This window comes from Corylus avellana, chromosome 4 (assembly GCF_965113065.1).
Source record: "Corylus avellana chromosome 4, dhCorAvel1.hap1.2, whole genome shotgun sequence".
In the NCBI taxonomy this organism is placed as follows: Eukaryota; Viridiplantae; Streptophyta; class Magnoliopsida; order Fagales; family Betulaceae; genus Corylus; species Corylus avellana.
In genome coordinates, this window is record NC_142493.1 from 345,022 (window position 1) to 366,356 (window position 21,335).

Here is a 21,335-nt window from a genome sequence, read left to right on the forward strand (position 1 = left end):
TTTCCCCTAAAAACTGATTCACTCTTAAAAAACCGGTTCACAAATTATGCCTTAAAAAACTTGTTTAGGGTTCACGCTACATGTCGCAATATTAAGGCACTTTTGAGAGTGAGTCGGCTTTTATATATATATATATATATATATATATATATATAGAGGTGTAATCCTTCCCTCAGTTTATGTACATATTCAATATAATACCATCTTAAAATTTCTGATGCGGATAATGGTCTACTTTCTCTAATGAATGGTTTGAAGAACACACCACCAGGGATTGTATGCACCAATTCACGTGTGACCTCCTTGTAAGTTTCATTTCTTAACGCTTTTGGAAGGCTGTGACTTATGTCCAAATTTTTTGTATTAAATGTGCTGCTTTTCTATTTCAGACAATTACCGAGCATGAATTTGTCGGGCACGCTATCTGGCGAAATCCAGTTGTTGTCTGAGTTGCTGACTTTGTAGGTCTTCTATTTATACTTGGCCACTTGTGTTAGTCATAATAATCCATTTACAACATTTCTTGAGCGACAACTCAGCTACCATAATTTTTCTGAGACATGCATCTCGGGCACCAACCATTTCAGGGGATTATCATCATGAGAGTAGTGTCTAAGAAATTGTATTTTATTTCATGTCATCACTTAGATTAAATTGATGTGTATTATTTTCTGCTGCAGTATTTGCTTGTTGCTTATTCAATTAGTAGTCTGTAATTGGTTTTCTGATTTTCATATAGGGACCTGTACGTCTTACAACAAGTAATTAACAGGACAACTTCCACCTTCAATTGAGTGTTTAAAGAAGCTAGTTAACTTGTAAGGAAATGTCGATTGCTGTCAGAGTCTTAGCTGATATTCAACTTGCGTGTAAACATCCTTTTTAATTAAGCTGTTGCTTTTTGCATACCAGAAACCTGATTGGTTGCGGGTTCTATGGATCTATTCCAGACACAATAGGAAATCTACAGCAGCTAACTACTCTGTAAGGCTTTTAACTTAATATTCTTTTTTTTTTCTTTCGGTGTGGCGTCAAATACTCATGAAAGTACTTATGGGTCTTAACTTATCTTCCATTTAGTAGACAGTGATGTTCTGGATGAAGGGTCTATCTTCACATCCTGTAAATCTTGCATTTGGTGGTATTTTAGGACAGTTTCATTTCTGGGCCAACATAAACTGAATTTCAGAACTCTTCTTTTGCCATTCAATTGCAGATCTCTGACTAATAATAGCTTTAGTGGACCAATTCCGGCCTCTATTGGGAATCTTTCCAATCTTTATTGGCTGGACCTAGCCGTAAACCAGCTTGATGGACCTAACCAGTCTCTCCTGGTCTTGATATGCTACTTCATGCAAAGCACTTGTATGTCAATTTTATGTAATTTCAAAATGATTATATTCTTTTCTCCTTGTGTCTTTGTTTTCTCCGGTTAATTACCATCTATGATTTTTTATGTCATATGTAGTCATCTCGATAACAACAAGCTCTCAGGCGAAATTCCTCCTCAACTTTCAGTTCAAATATGATTCTGATACACTTGTAAGTTTCCTGAAACTGTTTATTGTCTAAAACTCGAAGGTATGGCTAGGTGGCAAGCTTTAACGTCTTCATATTAGTAATGTTAGAAATACAGGCCTAATAGTCTCTCTTTATTGTCCCTTTGTGTTTTTGGGTATCGCCTCTGCAATTGCTTTTCCTTTTTCTTTTTTTTTTTTGTCTCTATGTCAAATATCAGGCTAAATGTCTTGGATATGGAATCTAAGGAAAGGAAATGTTTTTATTATTCTCAATTGGTATAGCAAGATACTGTCAATTTACTCACTACTTTCCATCCACTCAAATATTTCTCTTGCAGGATTCTTAACGGCAATAATCTCAATGGCAGCATCCTTGAAACCATTAGAAATGTGCAGACTTGGGAGGTGATGTGAGTATCTAGCTCAGATGGTCAAGTGAATTCAGTCCTATACTATAGATGGCTGTGAAATTTTGACAAGTTATAGTGCGAAATATCTTGTTTTGGCTACAGACGCTTGGATAGGAACTCACTAAGTGGGACTCTGCCTTCGAACCTCAGTAATCTCGTAAATGTTAACGAGCTGTAAGCAGAAAATATGGACAATGCCAAGTGCAGCATTTATACTTGTTTGACGATTATTCCCAACCTTGACAGTTGTACTTCTGATATTATTCCCAGCATTTTTATACTTCTGATAATCTGTTTTCAGGTACTGGTCGAACAATAAGAACCTTACTGGCATGAGCCTCACCTATGTGTAAGTCGAAATAGTTTGACTGAGATAACAAATTTGATTTGTGGTGCAGGGGTAACTAAGCATTCTCAGACCATCATAAATGGATGATGAGTTAATCATCTTTCACTAAATGTGTTCTATTTGTCACAGCCCTATTTCTATTGTGTCCTTGCTATGTTTTCATAGACTGAATCTGCAGGGATTTGAGCAACAATAGTTTCACTGTTTCCGATATTCCTCCATGGTTTTCATCCTGACACGCTTTGACAACATTGTAAGTTTTGCTCCTCTCTTTCTCAATGTCCCTTCCCCCTTCTCTCTCAACAACACATACATACTGCCAAACAAAAAAATTTAAAGAATTTAAAAGAAGACAATACATATCCAATAGCGTTACTTGAAAATTTTGGGTTCCTGCAGCAAATCCTTTTCCACCTTTCTGCTTCATCTAAATTATAGCTTATCAAGAATTCTCTCACAATTTTTTCTATGTTTGTTTATGCGTGTGTGACTCCTAATGTGTCTCCTTGCCATGTGCAGTCGTTAGTCTTCACTACACTTGTATGAACCAACCCAGATAAACCTAGTTTACTTTGTGCTCATCTTCAGCTATCGCTAATTACAGGCAGATTAATTTTGATTTTAGCATATCTCATATGCTTCTCATAATTCTCAACAAACCCAGTACTATAGTCACCAACTTGATTCACTGATATGTTCCTTGCCTGCTAGCACCATTGTAGTATACCGGATCATTTTCGTAATAGTCTTCTTTTGAATTTCTCACTGGGTTTGGTATCTCTGTGTACCTTGGCAGACAAGGCTCCTTGCTCCCACTTCATCCATCTATCTTTTGAATCTTTGGTAACAACCTCTAGAATGTTCCCCACAATAAATCCTTGAACTGACATATTCAGCTCGATCTGTTAATACCTTCTCAGTGCTAGCAGTATATATTATTCTTATATTGGGTTTCTTTCACACTTTTTATAAGTCCAGTTTACACTGTAAAGTTGCGTCTCTCCATTATCTTGACTAAGCGGGTTCTTCTCAGGTCTTGTCTTTTAAGTTAATTTTGTTAGCAAGACAAAGCATGGTTTTTATTGCAAGAGTTTTTCATTGTCAACCTATAGTGCCCTTCCCCTTCTTCTGGCTTGGCAATGGGCCGAATGGCCATACAGAAGGTAGGGGCTTTAACCTCTAAATGTTTTATTGGTGCAGAGCGATGGAAAACACACGACTTCAAGGACCAGTTCCTAATTCCATATTCAGCCTTCCCAATTTACAGACTGTGTGAGTATCAGCTTGATCTCAAGCAGATTTCAATGTGATGGAGAAAATCCAAATGGAACAAGCGTGGGTTCGAACACCATGAAATCTAGTTATATATATATATATATATATATATATATATATATATGGGGTGATAATGATGTGAATGTTCTAACGTGTGGGACAGGACATTAAGTAACAAGAAGCTCAATGGCACCTTGAATATTAGTACCAGCTATAGCAACAAATTGCAACTCATTGATTTGCAGAACAATTCTATTACGGCATATGTAGACACAGCTGGAGGATACAGCAAGAACTTGATGTAAGGCCATATTAGTTATCTCGGTCATTTCATTTCATTTGCAGTGTCCAAGAACTGACATGTGATTTCTCGTCACACTACAGACTTGTCGATAACCCAATTTGCAAAGCAGTTCCCAACCGAATACTCCCCCATACTCCACGCCACCAAACGGCTGTCAGCCTGCTCAATGCAATTCGAATCAGATTTCCAGCCCCAACTGTAAATGTGCATATCCATACAGCGGAACTCTAGTCTTCAGAGCTCCTTCCTTCTCAGACTTGGGGAACTCAAGTTACTACATAGCTCTTCAGAGTTCTCTCATGCAATGTTTCCAGAATTTGTCTTCCTGTGGATTCAGTTTCCCTGAGTAATCTGATCAAAGACTCAACTATGAATCTTGACCTGAGCCTACAAGTCTTCCCATCTGGCCAAGATCGTTTCAATCGAACAGGAATTTCTACCATTGGGTCTCTACTTAGTGGCCAGACTTTTAAGCCTCCACCAGGCATTGGACCCTACTATTTTTTGGCTGATCCATATGGGTACTATGCTGCAGGCAACTTCGAATTTCACAGTTTCAATAAAAAGTAATACTTGGTATGTGCTGTCTTATTGTGATGCATCTCTTTCTCCCCCTCTCCCTTTTTCGCATCGTTTAGAGGATATAGTGGTATGTAATTGGATCAAACTTGTAACACGTCCAATCACAAAATTGCAGCATGAAGCACCCCGTGGTCAAGCTTCAACCAAGATAGATAGGCATCTCAGAGCATATTTGTATGGAGGTGTTGCAATAAAGGTCTTTTATCTTAGTAGATAAGTAGACAATGACTCTTCTAGAATTTATACTTCTTTGTTTCAAACAACTAAACGCTTTGTGCTGTCAGACCAAAACGTGTAACTGCGCAAGGCAGCAAGAGATAAAGACAAAGCGTGTGGCTATGTAACAACCACACATTTTCTTTGTTTTTCTTTCGATCATTCCGATCCTGACTTGGGGACAGCGGTGAATGGATAGGGCTGAGTTCTGGGATTTGTATTATGGCTTAAATTTTGCCTTGAATGCTGGTTGAAAAACTATAGGGTGGAAACTGAACATGGTAACTTCATATTACATTACATCGCATGGGTAGTATGATGTCACAAATTGTTTTCCAAATGGCAGACAATGCCTCAAAAATTGTTGAAGCAGTTAAGCAATTTTCACTATAATAACAAGTGAATCACAGAACAGGGCAGGTAAACTAGCCTCTCGCTTTTTTGTCCTCCAAGCTAATGCTAGGCTTTCGCTAGAGTCATATTCTCTTCCTCTTGTTTGTACCTCTTGTGCTTCTCATATTACTGGCAGTGATTAGGGGATAATCGGAGCATGGCATTTCACTTAGTTTCCCAAATCTTTTCTCATAGAAGTGCCAGAGTTCAGACCTAATAGAGGAAAGATTATGTAGTGAAACTAATTATGAAGGATTACAAAAGCATGATAGGAAAATATGAAGAAGCTATAGTCAATACGAAATTAGAGTTGTTGTATGAATCATATACCAGTATGCCAAGAACTGAAATGGTGCATGCTTCCCATAGATATATTCAGCATCTCTCTGCACTGTTTGAGAGTTGGATTTTCTTGCATGGACCTACATTTTATTAAGAAAAACAATCATATCAAGCACATTTTCAATAGTTCTGATAAAGTCAGAGGAAGAAAGAACCAAATGAATACCTGTCTTAAATGCCTAATAGTTTCAGAATCTGTTGGAATGACGTGGTAAAATCCCATGCACACAAGCACATTGGCACATGTAAAAGGACCAAATCCATCAATTCCTTTCAACTGGTCGGCCAACTTATTGTAGTTGGATAAGCTTGCCCCTTGACAGACTTCTTCAAGTTGTGTCAGTTGAATCCTGCCTTCAACGATACTCTGAGCAAGTTTCAATATGCGACCTGCTCTGTAGCCGAGATTGCAGCGCGTTCTCAAAAAACTTTCATCAAGGTTTGCTAGCTCTCCTGGGCTAGGAAAATTTCCTACCATACCATAGGCATCAGATTTTTTCCCTTCACAACACTGAAGCACAGTGTGCATACATGAGCCAGTCTTGTATAGTTCTCCAGTAGCCTGACAACTTTTGCAGTTTTGACATGAATCATCTTCTACATTAGTTGGAAGAACGTTTGACCTCAAGTTCTTAGCTGTAGTTTGGACAGAGCCTGTCCTCAAATACGCATTTGCTCCCAACTCTGCTTCGGTCTCTGCAAGCTTTGTCAAATTCGTCGAAACTTTGGATGCCTTATGCTTTGTCTTTGTCTCTTTTCCAACAGGTGTCTTTGGAAAAAAGTCCTCATTCTCAGCTTTTGGGCTCTTAGACCTAGTATTTCTAACTTCAGTAACTGATCCTCCAGTTTCAGTGAAGGACACGTGTGATGATCGACCCTGCAGTTCCAACTGAAGCTCACAAAGTGATCTCGCCATGCTTATGGTTCTGGACCACCTATTAAAGTTGTGAAGGTTATCATCAATTGGCTTTAGAAACATTAGTTTCCCTGCTTTCTGGAGCCAGTTCGCTTTGCAACGTTGAGTGAGGAAAAAAGTTTTTTTGACACATTCAACACTAGTTATACAAATTCAGTATTTTGCACCCAATCCCATTGCATAACTCCTCCATTGTCACGACAAAGTTGCTATTGCATTCAATTTCCCCAAGGAGTATGGCATATCATATTGAAGACAACAGTAGAGTTTTAGTTGTAATTCCCTTGCAGAGCTAGTGTGCTCTGTTGAACTTGAAACTAATGTAAAAACTACTACCGACAAAGGCTTACAATTGAGAAACACGTTAAGCATATAAAAATGTAACACGCAGGTTTATAGCCTTGATATCTGGAAAAGGTCAAGCCCCATGTTTCCTGTTTTTTTTTTTTTTTAATGAAAATGATTGTGTGTGGTTATGATGTCGTTCTGAAGGGGGCAAACTTGTCAGATTCTTAATGACATTAATGTCATTACGTGCCTTACATGATATGGATGAGGGGGAACAACACACGTTAACCCATGATTAAACAAAAGCAAGTGACGAGCCAGAGAAGAGATAGATAGCAGATTTGGTTCCAGAAGCAATTGACTAGGTCAGATAAATATTTAAAATGAGAAAAAGATGTAAGAGGCAAGCCAACCACATATAGATATTAAACAAAGAACAAAGGCAGCCGTTTTATAAACTCCTTTACAACGATATAAAATCAAATCAAAATAGGAATTGAAGCACTTGGCTTGTGGAATTAGAAGTATCATGTGTGAGAAGAGAAAGTTAAAAGTTAAGAGAAGCTCACTGGCAGTTGCAGAGGAGAATGCACTTGACCATGTCCTCAAACAACGTAGGAGACCTGAACACCCTGCCACCAAAGCTCCTATCCTGCTCTTCTCCTCCATTGATGCACATCTTTCGGAACTCTCTCACAGCCCTCTCCTCGGTTTCCGACAACCGCAGCATTCGCGACACCTGGGCCTATAAATTAATCTGAATTACAATATACCCAAATGAATCAATCCAAATACTGAACACAGAGAGAGAGAGAGAGAGAGAGAGTACCAGCAGTGATTGTCGATGAGGAGTGGAGAGGGAATGGGTGCCGTAAACGCGGACATGGAGAGAGTGAGGGTCCCACTGGGGTTGGGAGACGCGGACGAGGAGTGAGGTTTGGGTTTGTGAGTGGAGAAGACGGAGTGGGCGGAGAAGGGTCTTGGAGAGAGGGTCCCACTGGTTGGGCGCCATCATGAACAGCCCATGACTACACACTGCCTTCTCCAGTTGGAAGGTCTCTGCTGCTTCCCCAAGTGGCAACACCAACTCCAACCCATCACACATCCCTTCTCTCTCAACGGTAAAGACAACAAGAAAATTCAAAAAGAGAGACCTTTAATTGGAAACGGGGCAGACTTTTTATGGTGGCCTGTAGCAATGTCAAAGGCGCGCCCACCACTAACCAACCTCCGGCTACCCCTTCAATCGCTAAATTGGGGTCAACCGTCAAGCCATCCTTTCCATTGACAAGGTCGTGCACATGTGGGACCCATGTACGTGGCAGCCCAGCCCGTCACTGCCCGTTGCAATTAATGCTAGAACTTAATTTAACATCTCCACCGATTTTTAGTTTAATCATTATTAAATAAATTAAAATTTTAAAGATTTTTTTTCTTTTTTCTTTTTTTGAGATTACCACATGACATGAGCACTAAAAAATAATTATAAGTTGAAAATATAATTTTTAACATAAATAATTTGTGTCGCATGAAGAAAAATCAGAAAAAAAAAAAAAAATGGCAAATGGTGGGAGACTGGCATACATTAACATGTATACCTACTCCCTGGCTACTCCAGCATTTAGTAATCTAGATGCCGGCCTTTTCTTCTTCGTTTTGTTTTATTGAGCGGAGAAACTTAAAAGAATGCTGCCGGGCTCAAACATCGAAACAACTCTTTGACGCATACACAAGTTATTATTATTGTTATCATCATCACAATCGCAGCTATGCCACACACAACTTGTTATTGTTATTATCATCCTATTCTCATTGGTAGTGGGTAGCACTTGGTACATTAAACTTCTCAACCCATATGATAATCAATTTGCTTTGTTTGAATCTTTCTTGGGGGACGACTTTTTCTTTGGTTGGTTTTTTTTTTCAAAGAAAAAAAACACTTCAATCAAAACCAAAGTTACTTTCTTTCAGAGAACTTGTGGAGGCGTTCAACCAAAGACAGCCGCACAGCGGTAGTTTTATTATGATTTACGACAACAAAAGGTTCCCCATTCAAGTCCGTCGTCATTATTCTATACCAGAAACAATATTGTTATAAGGTGGTTGAAAATCTGAGCAAGAGGTTATGCAAATTTAAATTTTGACCATACTCTTTGTATTGCTCTTGCTCTCATCCAACATAACTGAATCACCTGAATTCTGATATTTGGAAACCTTTTGTTCGTTGAGAAATGGGTCAAAGGACGCAGCTGATTCTGCTGCTGCTTTTCATCCCATATTTCCTTATGGAGAGGACCGCCGGTGATGACTGTGAGTTCAATCTTACTGCTATGCTCTTTTCTGTGTTTGTTAATCAAGTTTTTATATGACTTACAGACTTCTAGTATCCCTTCTTTAAGTTTATTGCTTAGCACCTCATGCATCTCCTTTGTTATATAATCAAGTGAACTCCAATACGTTTAGAAGTTGTTATTTCTTGTTTCTTGTGATTCTTCCTACCTTTTTTTGTTCTTCAACTTTAATTATGACTCAAATTCATTTGATTCCTTGTCTGTGGAAATCTGAACAAGATAAATCTTTCTTTTTGGAATCTTTTATTTTTCCAGATTCCTCCGCAACGGAGGGAGGATATCTGTTTCTGTTATTCTTGAGTGATATATTATCATCTCCAGAATGAAGGTCACAGATCATTGCCTTAGAGGGTTATCTTTAGTGCCATCAACTGCGAATTTCATGTTGTGTATGCAAACGATTGCTCTTCGACCAAAAGAGAAATATATATATATATATATATATATATATATATATATATATATATATATATATATATATTCTTTGGTGGCATTCAGAAGTTAAGATTTGACATTAGCGTTGTCAAGTCTGATTCAAGTTACATAGCCCACTGGATATGTATACATGTGTATATGTACGTATGTTGTTTCTTTTGTGGCTTTGGTACTTTTAAAGTTATTTGGCACCACTTGGAACTGGGAAATACTTGGTCAATCCTGATCAGAGGATCAGCTCTTGAATGGTAATTTCCTTTTGTTACCTGGGTTGCTGAAATAACAATAAAGTGCATCATATCTTGAAAATTGCTTTCCCTCAAAATTGGATAAAGCTAGTTGTAATCCTTCCCACAGTTTATGTACATATTCAATGTAATACTTGTATGGTTCTGTTAAATTTTTTTATTTTATTTTGTATCATTGAATCATGAAAACTATCTTATAATTTCTGATGCAGATAATGGTCTACTTTCTCTAATGAATGATATGAAGAACACACCACCCAATTGGGTAGGTTCTGACCCTTGTGGTAACAAATGGGATGGGATTGTATGCACCAATTCACGTGTGACCTCCTTGTAAGTTTCATTTCTTAACACTTTTGGAAGGCTGTGACTTATGTCCAAATTTTTTGTATTAAATGTGCTGCTTTTCTATTTCAGACAATTACTGAGCATGAATTTGTCGGGCACGCTATCTGGCGAAATCCAGTTGTTGTCTGAGTTGCAGACTTTGTAGGTCTTCTATTTGTGCTTTGCCACTTCTGTTAGTCATAATAATCCATTTACAAATTTTCTTGAGCGACAACTCAGCTACCATCATTTTTCTGAGACATTCATCTCGGGCACCAACCATTTCAGGGGATTATGATCATGAGAGTAGACTAAGAAATTGTATTTTATATCATGTCATCACTTAGATTAAATTGATGCCTATTTTCTGCTGCAGTATTTGCTTGTTGCTTATTCCATTAGTAGTCTGTAATTTGTTTTCTGATAATCAGCTTTTTCATATAGGGACCTGTCTTACAACAATTACTTAACAGGACAACTTCCACCTTCAATTGGGAGTTTGAAGAAGCTAGTTAACTTGTAAGGAAATGTCGATTACTGTCAGAGTCTTAGCTGATAATCAACTTGCGTGTAAACATCCTTTTTAACTAAGCTGTTGCTTTTTGCATATCAGAAACCTGATTGGTTGTGGGTTCTTTGGATCTATTCCAGACACAATAGGAAATCTACAGCAGCTAACCACTCTGTAAGGCTTTTAACTTTGTGTTCTTTTTTCTTTTTCTTTTTTTCTTTTTTTTCTTTTTTCTTTTTTCAGTGTGGCGTCAAATACAGATGAAATTAGTTATGGATCTTAACCTATGTTCTATTTAGTAGACAGTGATGTTTTGGATGAAGGGTCTATCGTTACCTACTTTAAATCTTGGATTTGGTGGTATTTTGGTGCAGTTTCATTTGTGGGCCAACATACACTGAATTCCATAACTATTCTTTTGCTATTCAATTGCAGATCTCTGACTAATAATAGCTTTAGTGGACCAATTCCGGCCTCTATTGGTAATCTTTCCAAGCTTTATTGGCTGGACCTAGCCGTAAACCAGCTTGATGGACCTATACCAGTCTCTCCTGGTCTTGATACGCTACTTCAAGCAAAGCATTTGTATGTCAAGTTTATGTAATTTCAAGATGATTATATTGTTTTCTCCTTCTTACTTTGTTTTGCTACAATTAATAACCATCTATGATTCTTTTTGTCATATACAGTCATCTCGATAACAACAAGCTCTCAGGCGAAATTCCTCCCAAACTTTTCAGTTCAAATATGATTCTGTTACACTTGTAAGTTTCGTGAAACTGTTTATTGTCTAAAGCTAGAAGGTATGGCTAGGTGGCAAGCATTCAAGTCTTCATATTAGTAATGTTAGAAATACAGGCCTAATAGTTTCTCTTTGTTGCGCTTTTTCATTATTTTGTTTTTTGGGTATCGCCTCTGCAATTTTTTTTTTTTTTTTGTGTGTGTGTGTCTAAAGTCAAATATCAGGCTAAATGTCTTGGATATGTAATCTACGGAATGGAAATGTTTTATTATTCTCAATTGGTATAGCAAGATACTGTCAATTTACTCATTACTTTCCATCCACTCATATATTTCTCTGGCAGGATTCTTAACGGCAATAATCTCAATGGCAGTATCCCTGACACCCTTGGAAATGTTCAGACTTTGGAGGTGATGTGAGTATCTAGCTAGCTCAGATACTCAAGTGATTTCAGTCCTATACTATAGATGGCTGTGAAATTTTGACAAGTTATTGTGCGAAATATCTTGTTTTGGCTACAGACGCTTTGATAGGAATTTGCTAAGTGGGACTCTGCCTTCGAACCTCAACAATCTTGTAAACGTTAATGAGCTGTAAGCAGAAAATATGGACAATACCAAGTGCTGCATTTATACTTGTTTGACGATTATCATCTTGTTTGAGAATTTTCACTTACTAAAAGAGCTTCTGATATTCTGTTTTCAGGTACTTGTCGAACAATAAGTTCATTGGTCCTATTCCCAACCTTACTGGCATGAGCCTCACCTATGTGTAAGTCGAAATAGTTTTACTGAGACTACAAATGTGATTTGTGGTGCAAGGGTAACTAAGCATTCTCAGACCATCATAAATGGATGATGAGTTAATCATCTTTCACCAAATGTGTTCTATTTGTCACAGCCCTATTTCTATTGTATCCTTGCTATGTTTTCTTTGACTGAAATGTGATCTGCAGGGATTTGAGCAACAATAGTTTCGCTGTTTCCGATATTCCTCCATGGGTTTCAACCTTACAGTCTTTGACGACATTGTAAGTTTTGCTCCTCTCTTTCTCCATGTCCCTTCCCTTTTTCTCTCAACAACACATACATATTGCCAAATAAAAAAATTGAAAGAATTTAAAATAAGACAATACATATCCAATAGCGTTACTTGAAACATTTGGGTTCCCGCAGCAAATCTGTTTCCACCTTTCTGCTTCATCTGAAAGACCTAATTGTTTAAATTTTGTTAATCCTCCCTGTTTATGCGTGCATGACTCCTAATGTGTCTCCTTGCCACGTGCAGTCGTTAGTCTTCGCTACACTTGTATGGACCAACCCAGATAAACCTAGTGCACTTTGTGCTCATCTTCAGCTATCGCTAATTACTGGCAGACTAATTTTGATTTTAGCATATCTCATATGCTTCTCATAATTCTCAACAAACCCAGTACTATAGTCACCAACTTGATTCACTGATATGTTCCTTGCCTGCTAGCACCATTGTAGTATACCGGATCATTTTCATAATAGTCTTCTTTTGAATTTCTCACTGGGTTTGGTATCCCTTTGTTAATACCTTGGCAGACAAGGCTCCTTGCTCCCACTTCATCCATCTATCTTTTGAATCTTTGGCAACAACCTCTAGAATGTTCCCCACAATAAATCATTGAACTGACATATTCAGCTCGATCTGTTAATACCTTCTCAGTGTAAGCAGTATATATTATTCTGATATTGGGTTTCTTTCACACTTTTTATAAGTCCAGTTTACAGTGTAAAGTTGAATCTCTCCATTATCTTGACTAAGCGGGTTCTTCTCAGGTCTTGTCTTTTGAGTTAATTTTGTTAGCAAGACAAAGCATGGTTTTTATTGCATAAGCATTCGTGTTTCTTAGGTTATATTTCAGGAGTTTTTCATTGTCATCATAAAGTGCCCTTCCCTTCTTCTGGCTTGGCAATGGGCCGAATGGCCATACAGAAGGTAGGGGCCTGCATGTGAAACTGGTGGTGCTCTTCTCTCTCTCCGGTTTGCATGTGTGTATGAATGCATTCAGGATTTTTGTCAAGCAGGAAGAAGCTTTAACCTGTAAATGTTTTATTGGTGCAGAGTGATGGAAAACACACAACTTCAAGGAACAGTTCCTAATTCCATATTCAACCTTCCCAATTTACAGACTCTGTGAGTATCAGCTTGATCTCAAGCAGATTTCAATGTGATAGAGAAAATCGAAATGGAACAAGCATGGCTTCGAACACCATGAAATGTAGTTATATAAATATATACATATATAGTATGATAATGATGTCAATGTTATAATGTGTGGGACAGGACGCTAAGGAACAACAAGCTCAATGGCACCTTAAATATTAGTACCAGCTATAGCAAAAAACTGCAACTCATTGATTTGCAGAATAATTCTATTGCAGAATATGTAGACACAGCTGGAGGATACAGCAAGAACTTGATGTAAGCCATATTAGTTATCTTGGTCGTTTCATTTCATTTGCAGTGTCCAAGAACTGACATTTGATTTCTTATCACACTATCGAAATAATTTTCCAAAATCACTGCAGACTTGTGGATAACACAGTTTGCAACAAATTAGATGCCACAAAGAGTTACTGTGCTGTTTCCCAATCGAATACTCCCCCATACCTTACACCACCAAATAGCTGTGTGCCTGCACAATGCAATTCGAATCAGATTTCCAGCCCCAACTGTAAATGTGCATATCCATACAGCGGAACTCTTGTCTTCAGAGCTCCTTCCTTTTCAGACTTGGAGAACTCAAGTTACTACATAGCTCTTCAGAGTTCTCTCATGCAATGTTTTCAGAATTTTAGTCTTCCTGTGGATTCAGTTTCCCTGAATAATCCGATCAAAGACTCAACTAAGAACCTTGAGCTGAGCCTAGAACTCTTCTCATCTGGCCAGGATCGTTTCAATCGAACAGGAATTTCTATTATTGGGTCTCTACTTAGTGGCCAGACTTTTAAGCCTCCACCAGATTTTGGACCCTACTATTTTTTGGCTGATCCATATGGGTACTATGCAGGTAACTTGGAATTTCACAGTTTCAATAAAAAGTAATACTTGATATGTGCTGTCTAATTGTGATGCATCTCTAAAAAAAATAATTGTCACAATGTTAGCTTAATCTGATTATGACCTATCTCTCTCTCCCGCTCTCCCTTTTTTGCATTGTTTAGGAATATCTACAGAATCAAAAAAGTCTTTGAGCATAGGAGTTATAATTGGAGCGGTAGCTGGTGGCACCATCCTGCTGCTACTATTAGTCCTTGCTGGGGTTTATGCTCTCCGTCAAAAGAGAAGAGCAGAAAGAGCTTCTGAGAAATTAAATCCTTTTGGTAATAAATTTATGATCTAAACTTGGCACTTTAGAGTTATTAGTATGGAATTGTAAGGGTATATTATCGTTTTCATGCCATACAAATGCAGCACACTGGGATCCAAATAACGGCAGTGGTGGCATTCCTCAGTTAAAAGGGGCTAGATCCTTTTCTTTTGAAGAGCTGAAGAAGTACACCAACAAGTTTTCTGAAGCAAATTCTATTGGATCTGGGGGATATGGAAAGGTTTAATTACGACTCTCTTGCAACAATATCGATTCTTTCCTAAATTTGTGAGAATATACCAGAAGATTCTTTAAGCTCTAAAAAGAACATTTCTAATCCATCCAATTTTAATTGTTTTCTTGCAGCTCAAATCCTTAATTTCCTTCCAAAAAATTTCTTTTGTTTTTCCCCCATAAATTTCTTGTTAACAAAAGCTTTTTAAGTTTCTCTCAATAATAATAAACTGTTCCCGTCACTAAATATTTACTAAATATCTAATCTGTCAACTTTTTTACAGGTTTATCAGGGGATTCTTCCCACTGGCCAACTGATTGCCATCAAACGAGCTCAGACAGAATCTATGCAGGGTGGGGTTGAGTTCAAAACTGAGATTGAACTTCTATCTAGGGTTCATCATAAGAATCTTGTCAGTCTTGTTGGTTTTTGCTTTGATCAGGGTGAACAGATGCTGGTATATGAGTATGTTCCGAATGGTACTCTTAAGGATGGCCTTTCAGGTACTTCCATTCTATTCTTGACCTTCTTTTCTCTAATTGAATTCTTGTATCTGTTGACACCTGAGGTGTAGCACTTTTATCAACAATATTGTGGAACTCCTTAGTTTATTAGCATTATATTGTTCACTAATTAAGGAACTGAGACGAAGACAATATACCTTGTTTCTACTTGCAAAAGAAACAAAGAAAACACACAGTAAGAATCAATAAAATATTTATAGTTTAGCAGTGTGCCTCATTCAGAGGAAAATTGAGAGGAACTCGTCATCTTTGAGTTACAAAATGCTTCTCTCACCTCAGCCCCTTGAAAAAATATACATACATAACTCAGATTGTTCTCTCCAGCCAATGTAAATTAGCCTGGTAAACAGTCCTCATATAATTTTTCCTAAAAGTTTAATGACATAGCTGTTGCTTATGCAGGGAAGTCAGGAATCCGGTTGGATTGGATAAGGAGACTAAAAGTTGCCCTTGGTGCAGCCAGAGGTCTGGCCTATCTTCATGAACTTGCCAACCCACCTATTATACACAGGGACATTAAATCAACCAACATTTTGCTGGATGAGCGCTTAAATGCAAAAGTTGCTGATTTTGGTCTTTCTAAGCTTATGGGTGATGCTGAAATTGGTCATGTCACTACTCAAGTTAAAGGGACAATGGTCAGTTGAAAATCCCATAAACCTCTACTCTAGCAAAATTAATGCCCTTTATTTAAAAATAAAAAATAAAAAACAAAAAAGTAAATGGAGGATTGCTTTGGTTTATAATGATAAAACTAATTTAGCCAAAAATCGGTGACCTCAACCTTGAGATTTTCAATGACATGGTATAAGCAGTAAGAGCTGGCTTACTGCTGGTCTGGGCAGAAAATTGTCTTACAATGTAGTAAGGGAAGAACAAGATCAGGGTTTAGGCAGAAAATTGTCCATTGCCGGTATTTAAAGTAAATACAAAAAATTGACAATGTTTGAACCTGTTATTGGACTGTGCCTCTTTCTTCCTAGGAAGTTGCTTACCAGATTCTGTCGAGCCATAAGGTCACATGAAGACTCTAAATTTTCTTAACAAACAAATACTTAAAGATTTCCTCTGACCAGGGGAATCTAAACTTTAACAACTTGTTAAAGCCATGTGCATTTACCTCTTGAGTTGATTTAAAATGCCACTGCATTGCATCAAAATCAAGCAGTGTGAACTGATTTTCTTTAATGGTGTAGGGCTACTTGGATCCTGAATATTACATGACCCAACAGTTGACTGAAAAGAGTGATGTATATGGCTTTGGAGTGGTAATGTTGGAGCTGATAACTGCAAGAATGCCAATTGAACGGGGAAAGTATATTGTCAGGGTGGTACAGACGGCAATGGATAAAACAAAAGTATTATACAACCTTCATGAGATTCTTGACCCAGCCATTGGTTTGCAGACATCACTGAAAGGTTTAGAGAAGTTCGTGGACCTGGCAATGCGTTGTGTTGAAGAATCAGGAGCTAACAGGCCTGCAATGGGTATGGTGGTGAAAGAGATTGAGAGCATTATGGAGCAAGCTGGTTTGAACCCCAATGCTGAATCCGCGACCACTTCAGAGAGTTACGACGTAAATAAGGAGAATTCCCACCATCCTTACAGCAATGAGGGCTTTGAGTACAGTGGGGCTTATCCAACTTTAAAGATAGAGCCTCATTGAGTATCCTTGTGCATTTTCATGTGGAGCTTGGTGCTGCAAGTTTGTATTGGATAGAAGATGCTGCGGTTCTTGTTTCAGAAGACCAAGAACCAGAATCGTGATTGAAATGCATTCTATTTTTATTTTATTTGCACTGTGGAGGAGAATCCTAAACTTTGAATATTCATTGTATTCGTTTTGTTAGATTGTAGATAATTCAGGAATGATACTTATGTGAGAATCCATATTTCCTATAAGTAATGAGGGGCAACTTGTTTACTTTATTAATCACTTTAGCAATAACAGGATCACATATATATGATGATATTGTGATCACGTGTTAGTAACTCCATACGTTAATTACTATTTAAAGAGAGAGAAAAAGAGAGAATTTGAGAACCTTTTGCTTTCTTCACTAAGACATCAATTTAATGCATCCTAAATAAAACTCCTACATTTTAATTGTATGATATGAACAAAAAGCAATAGAAGACATAAAGAAAAATAGAGACAAAAAGAGAAAAGATATATGCTGGTCCTATCTTCTGGAATGTAGATATATATATATACTGGACACCTGATGGATAAAAAATTACTAATAATTGCTGATTCTGCAATGTTTGTACACACCTCCTCAACCAATTCGTTTAACTAGTGCTTGCAGGAGGAGCGTCTGGCTGCTTTTCTGGCATAGCATCTTGAAAAGCTGGTATCTCATTGTATGCCTCATTCAACCTGGATAAAAGAGGGAATAGGGTCTGCAGGATAAAATTGAAAGAGTGAAAGTAACAGGGCTCATCAAGCTGAAGGTGATGATATGATGGCTGCCATGGAACCCTTGCTTTATGCTGCCAGTGTGGATTTAGTACTTGCTGGGCATGTGCATGCTTATGAACGCTCGGTATGCCTGGATTGCTTTAGCATTTCTTTATTACTTTCATTTTGGTGGCACTCGGATTTTAATTTGTTGTGGTCTGTTTGACAGAAATGCATCAATAATGGAAGATTTGATCCTTGTGGCGCTGTCCACATAACCATTGGTGATGGGGGAAACAAAGAAGGTTAGGTTTAGCTCACTCTATTTCCTCCCTTAATAAACCTTCTGAAACTGTAAATTTATTTGCACTCGCACACACCACATACACAAATAATTGACTTCTGATTCACATATTCTGTGTAACTCACGTTTACATATTTTGGATGAAGTCAGGAATATGCTCTTGTTTTTTTCTTATTCTCCATTCTCTTCTAAAATAGTAGACTCAAATTGAAACCACTCTTTCTTCTGTTTCATAAAGCGTGATTCGGTGAAGGCTGTTTTTACTATTTAAACTTGTGTCTAAGAAGGTGTCTCCTTTCCTAACTAGTTGGTTTAAAATGAGTCACCACAGTAGCATGTTGTTCCAGTTAGAGATTGTCAGACTTAGAAGCTGAGATTTTCACTATTCTTCCTACTGTGTTTACAAGTATGCATTTCCAATCTATGCAGTATATACAATATTGTAGAGGACACGTTCACAGAGTAGTTATCATAAGCCTGGTTGTGTTAGTATATTAATTTGTTTGTTTATTTAGTTTATGATTCCTTGGTAAGAGGCCTGATTTTCAACATTAAATTCTTGTAAATTGACAGGTATATAAACCCACAGGCTGAGTGGTCAGTCTTCCGTGAAGCAAGTTTTGGTCATGGGGAGCTTCTGGAGCTGGCATAGGAATGATGATGATGAGCCTGTAAGGTCTGATCAAGTCTGGATAACATCGCTAGTGAGTTCAGGATGTGTTGCTGAGAAGAGACGCAACCAGAGGAAGATACTTATGGCACCCTAGAACTTGTCATGTCCATGCTTCGGTTCATAATAGTTAAGTTTCTCTAACGCTTTTGTCTGCTTGATTTTTCTCATGTTTGTTTAAAGAGCTGGGAATACATTCATCAACGTCAAGTCGCCAATATCTGCATTACCAATAACTCATTATGTTGTTTGCAAATTGCCTACAATTTATAGCCTAGTCTTGTCTATTTTGTAGATGTAAATTTCAAGCTTACTGTTATTGTACCCCCATTATGTTTGTTCTTTCCTCACATGATTGCTTCGTAGCGTCAGCCTTCTAAAGATGGCATATTTTATTATGGTTAGCGTCCGAAGAACAGTTTTAGACTAACATTTCTTGAAGTTTTCAAGATACTTTGTATGGAGGTGATACATTAATTTGATTAATAATTATATATCTGAGAGCAATCCTAAAACATGTTGTAAGAGGAACTGAGATGGGATCGATCCAACAGTGTCACTTATGCATGGTACTGCGTGAACCAACTTTTCTTTTAGCAGCCTGCTGTTTGTTTGGAGAAGACAAAAAAACTGCCCACAAGAGCTGACAGAATATTAGTCCAACAAATTTTTGGGCCTCACTCAAGCATTAGTTCACTTGTAACTTCCTTTGATACATTAGACTCCTCTTCTTGATCTCCCTGCCCCCTCCAAAGTATTATCTGCTCATCCTTGAACAAAATAGGAGCACAAGGTACCAGATCCTGAATTTACAAGAGAATGAAAACCATAACCATATAAGCTTGGCGTAGAAACCCAAAACTTCATCCAAAGAGCCACATAAATTTCTACACCTATTCAAGGATAAGAAGTATTACCCTTAATTTCACACCTATTCTTTTGCAATCGCTGGTGCCAACATGGGTGCAGTCTAGTCTCACCACTTCTTCTGTCTTGAAGGCTTCCCTCACTCTCTCCACAACATTGACATACACACCATTCCTGGCTGCAGCAAATATATCATCCAATAAGAATTGAGATGAATAGAATCATGCCTCCATGCATTTTACAACTAATTTTTCAATCATTATTGCGAAAAGAAAGAACATCAATAACTCATCTTTAGTCTTCAATCATGAAGTTCACTTACTAAGTTTCATTAGTGGGGGTGAAGTCAGTCCTCTGTTTCTCATTTCCTTCGTTTCTTCAAAAGTTTACCCCTCAGCAACATTCTTCACAAGCTTTGGATATATAGGTGCATAAGGCTTCCACAGCATTAGAGGAATAACCGGCCGATTCTTTGGATCATAGTTTCGACCCCGATATAAAAGAAGGATGTTAATGTGCCGGTAGATTACCTTCCCACCAGATTTGTCCTACAGAGAAACTACTATATACATCAGCTAATGATTTCTGAAAACCAAAAATGGGAAAATACTTTATTAGGTATATGTGTACTGAATATAACTCAAGGTGGAAGCAAATGTTATCCATATCAAGGGTTGGCACACCCAAACACTTGATCCTCACAGCTTCAGCCCTTCTCCAATGGTTGTGGATGTCATCCAACATGTTGTGAGTAACTCCCCCCTTCCCTTAACACAAACTAGAACCATTAGTGCATTCATCCATTACTATCAAATATCAAAATTAAGCAATGTGCAATGTGATTACACTTGTCTCTGCTCTACAAAAAGCATATAATGTTCTCACAAGCTTTGCCATCGTGCGCTTGATGATTGATAGATAGACCAAAACCCCATGTAAGTTAACTTAGGAAGATGCAATGAATTAAGGTAACATTAAAGAATCCTTTTGCAGATAGTAAATTTCCCAACTTGCAGAGATGATAAAATTTGAATAATTCAATTTAAAAACCGCATTTGCTTAATTCATAATCAAGCAAAATCAAAGTAGATGATCATGAACTCACATTCCCAAAGTAGACCCTTGCAGCAAAGGGAACCAAAAAAAAAACCCGAACCCATTTTTGTTTAGGGCGAGAAAAGTACCCAGATTGATTTGCCGAGAACAATCACTGTGCCGGTACCGTTCCATGAGCTCCGCGATCTCCTCCTCGGAAAGCGGGTCCCCGAGAACCCGGTTCCTATCCTGCGCGATACATTCCAGGTCCACTTCTTGATGGGCCGGTGCGGAGGTCCCCGTCCATACCCGGTCTATCCGGCCCGGACCGAAGGGAGAGAACCTCGGGGGTTCTCGGAACCCGATGGGCTCGATGGACGGGTCAGTCTCGGAGTAAGAGTATTTGAAGTCGAAGGGATTGTCCGACTTTAGAGGCCCAGTCCGGGTCGGCTCTTTCATGGGGCTCTTCTTTGTCTTCTTGGGTTTTGGGGTTTGTGGGAGAAAATGGAGGGTCGTAAGGGTCAGTGGGTAGAGAGTGACTTAGGAAACGAGAAAGAGAGGGAAATGGTGTGTTTGGGCGTAGGGTTAGGGTTAGAGCTGTTTGAGGTTTGTGAGTCGAGGAACGCCATGAGAGGAGCTTTCTTAGCATTGAAGGTTTTTGCTTGTTGGCACAGATTGAGCTGAGGATGGTGGGAATGTGGGATTGGTCGAGCAGGCAACTAAACTCTTTGTACATGTACCTCATAAAA

General features: G+C 38.2%; 3 protein-coding genes, 1 long non-coding RNA gene and 1 pseudogene across 5 annotated transcripts; 3 read left to right on the forward strand and 2 right to left on the reverse strand.

Moving 5' to 3' along the window:
• Positions 1 to 220: 220 nt before the first annotated feature.
• Positions 221 to 3,634, forward strand: LOC132176937 (leucine-rich repeat receptor protein kinase HPCA1-like). Its single transcript, XM_088515129.1, has 11 exons — positions 221 to 305; positions 390 to 461; positions 740 to 818; positions 913 to 984; positions 1,217 to 1,365; positions 1,469 to 1,542; positions 1,859 to 1,930; positions 2,033 to 2,104; positions 2,232 to 2,279; positions 2,458 to 2,532; positions 3,480 to 3,634. The coding sequence occupies exons 6-10, from the start codon at positions 1,526 to 1,528 to the stop codon at positions 2,513 to 2,515; spliced, it is 267 nt and encodes an 88-aa protein (XP_088371255.1). The 5' UTR covers positions 221 to 305; positions 390 to 461; positions 740 to 818; positions 913 to 984; positions 1,217 to 1,365; positions 1,469 to 1,525; the 3' UTR covers positions 2,516 to 2,532; positions 3,480 to 3,634.
• Positions 3,635 to 4,919: 1,285 nt separating this feature from the next.
• Positions 4,920 to 7,906, reverse strand: LOC132176936 (uncharacterized). The gene is made up of 5 exons (XM_059589097.2): positions 7,425 to 7,906; positions 7,165 to 7,340; positions 5,558 to 6,326; positions 5,380 to 5,471; positions 4,920 to 5,262 (listed from the first exon to the last, which is right to left on the reverse strand). Exons 1-5 carry the CDS (start codon positions 7,698 to 7,700, stop codon positions 5,133 to 5,135), a joined length of 1,443 nt encoding a protein of 480 aa, XP_059445080.2. The 5' UTR covers positions 7,701 to 7,906; the 3' UTR covers positions 4,920 to 5,132.
• Positions 7,907 to 8,270: 364 nt separating this feature from the next.
• LOC132176935 (leucine-rich repeat receptor protein kinase HPCA1-like) lies at positions 8,271 to 17,219 on the forward strand. The gene is made up of 20 exons (XM_059589095.2): positions 8,271 to 8,694; positions 8,825 to 8,905; positions 9,842 to 9,962; positions 10,047 to 10,118; positions 10,401 to 10,475; positions 10,570 to 10,641; positions 10,903 to 11,052; positions 11,157 to 11,231; positions 11,553 to 11,624; positions 11,731 to 11,802; positions 11,915 to 11,980; positions 12,165 to 12,239; positions 13,301 to 13,372; positions 13,523 to 13,660; positions 13,768 to 14,249; positions 14,404 to 14,562; positions 14,654 to 14,790; positions 15,068 to 15,287; positions 15,711 to 15,946; positions 16,505 to 17,219. The coding sequence occupies exons 2-20, from the start codon at positions 8,827 to 8,829 to the stop codon at positions 16,973 to 16,975; spliced, it is 2,844 nt and encodes a 947-aa protein (XP_059445078.2). The 5' UTR covers positions 8,271 to 8,694; positions 8,825 to 8,826; the 3' UTR covers positions 16,976 to 17,219.
• A 383-nt stretch (positions 17,220 to 17,602) lies between these two features.
• On the forward strand, positions 17,603 to 18,949 carry LOC132176959 (uncharacterized). The gene is made up of 3 exons (XR_015911825.1): positions 17,603 to 17,855; positions 17,940 to 18,015; positions 18,588 to 18,949. It is a non-coding gene; the product is annotated as an uncharacterized LOC132176959 (long non-coding RNA).
• Positions 18,950 to 19,150: 201 nt separating this feature from the next.
• LOC132178667 (CRS2-associated factor 2, mitochondrial-like) lies at positions 19,151 to 21,310 on the reverse strand (annotated as a pseudogene). Its single transcript, XR_015911932.1, has 5 exons — positions 20,736 to 21,310; positions 20,182 to 20,318; positions 19,874 to 20,099; positions 19,602 to 19,729; positions 19,151 to 19,487 (listed from the first exon to the last, which is right to left on the reverse strand). The product of XR_015911932.1 is annotated as a CRS2-associated factor 2, mitochondrial-like (transcript).
• Between the last annotated feature and the right edge of the window lie 25 nt (positions 21,311 to 21,335).

Coding starts and splice junctions, on each gene's coding strand:
- LOC132176937 (XM_088515129.1), top strand. Junction 2,105..2,231: donor CTCGTAAATGTTAACGAGCT/GTAAGCAGAAAA, acceptor ATCTGTTTTCAG/GTACTGGTCGAACAATAAGA. Junction 2,280..2,457: donor GGCATGAGCCTCACCTATGT/GTAAGTCGAAAT, acceptor CTGAATCTGCAG/GGATTTGAGCAACAATAGTT.
- LOC132176936 (XM_059589097.2), bottom strand. CDS start 7,700: ATGTGTGATGGGTTGGAGTTGGTGTTGCCACTTGGGGAAGCAGCAGAG. Junction 7,341..7,424: donor CTCATCGACAATCACTGCTG/GTACTCTCTCTC, acceptor ATTAATTTATAG/GCCCAGGTGTCGCGAATGCT. Junction 5,263..5,379: donor TTTCAGTTCTTGGCATACTG/GTATATGATTCA, acceptor TTCCTCTATTAG/GTCTGAACTCTGGCACTTCT.
- LOC132176935 (XM_059589095.2), top strand. CDS start 8,827: ATGGGTCAAAGGACGCAGCTGATTCTGCTGCTGCTTTTCATCCCATAT. Junction 11,053..11,156: donor CTACTTCAAGCAAAGCATTT/GTATGTCAAGTT, acceptor TGTCATATACAG/TCATCTCGATAACAACAAGC. Junction 13,661..13,767: donor GGATACAGCAAGAACTTGAT/GTAAGCCATATT, acceptor AAATCACTGCAG/ACTTGTGGATAACACAGTTT.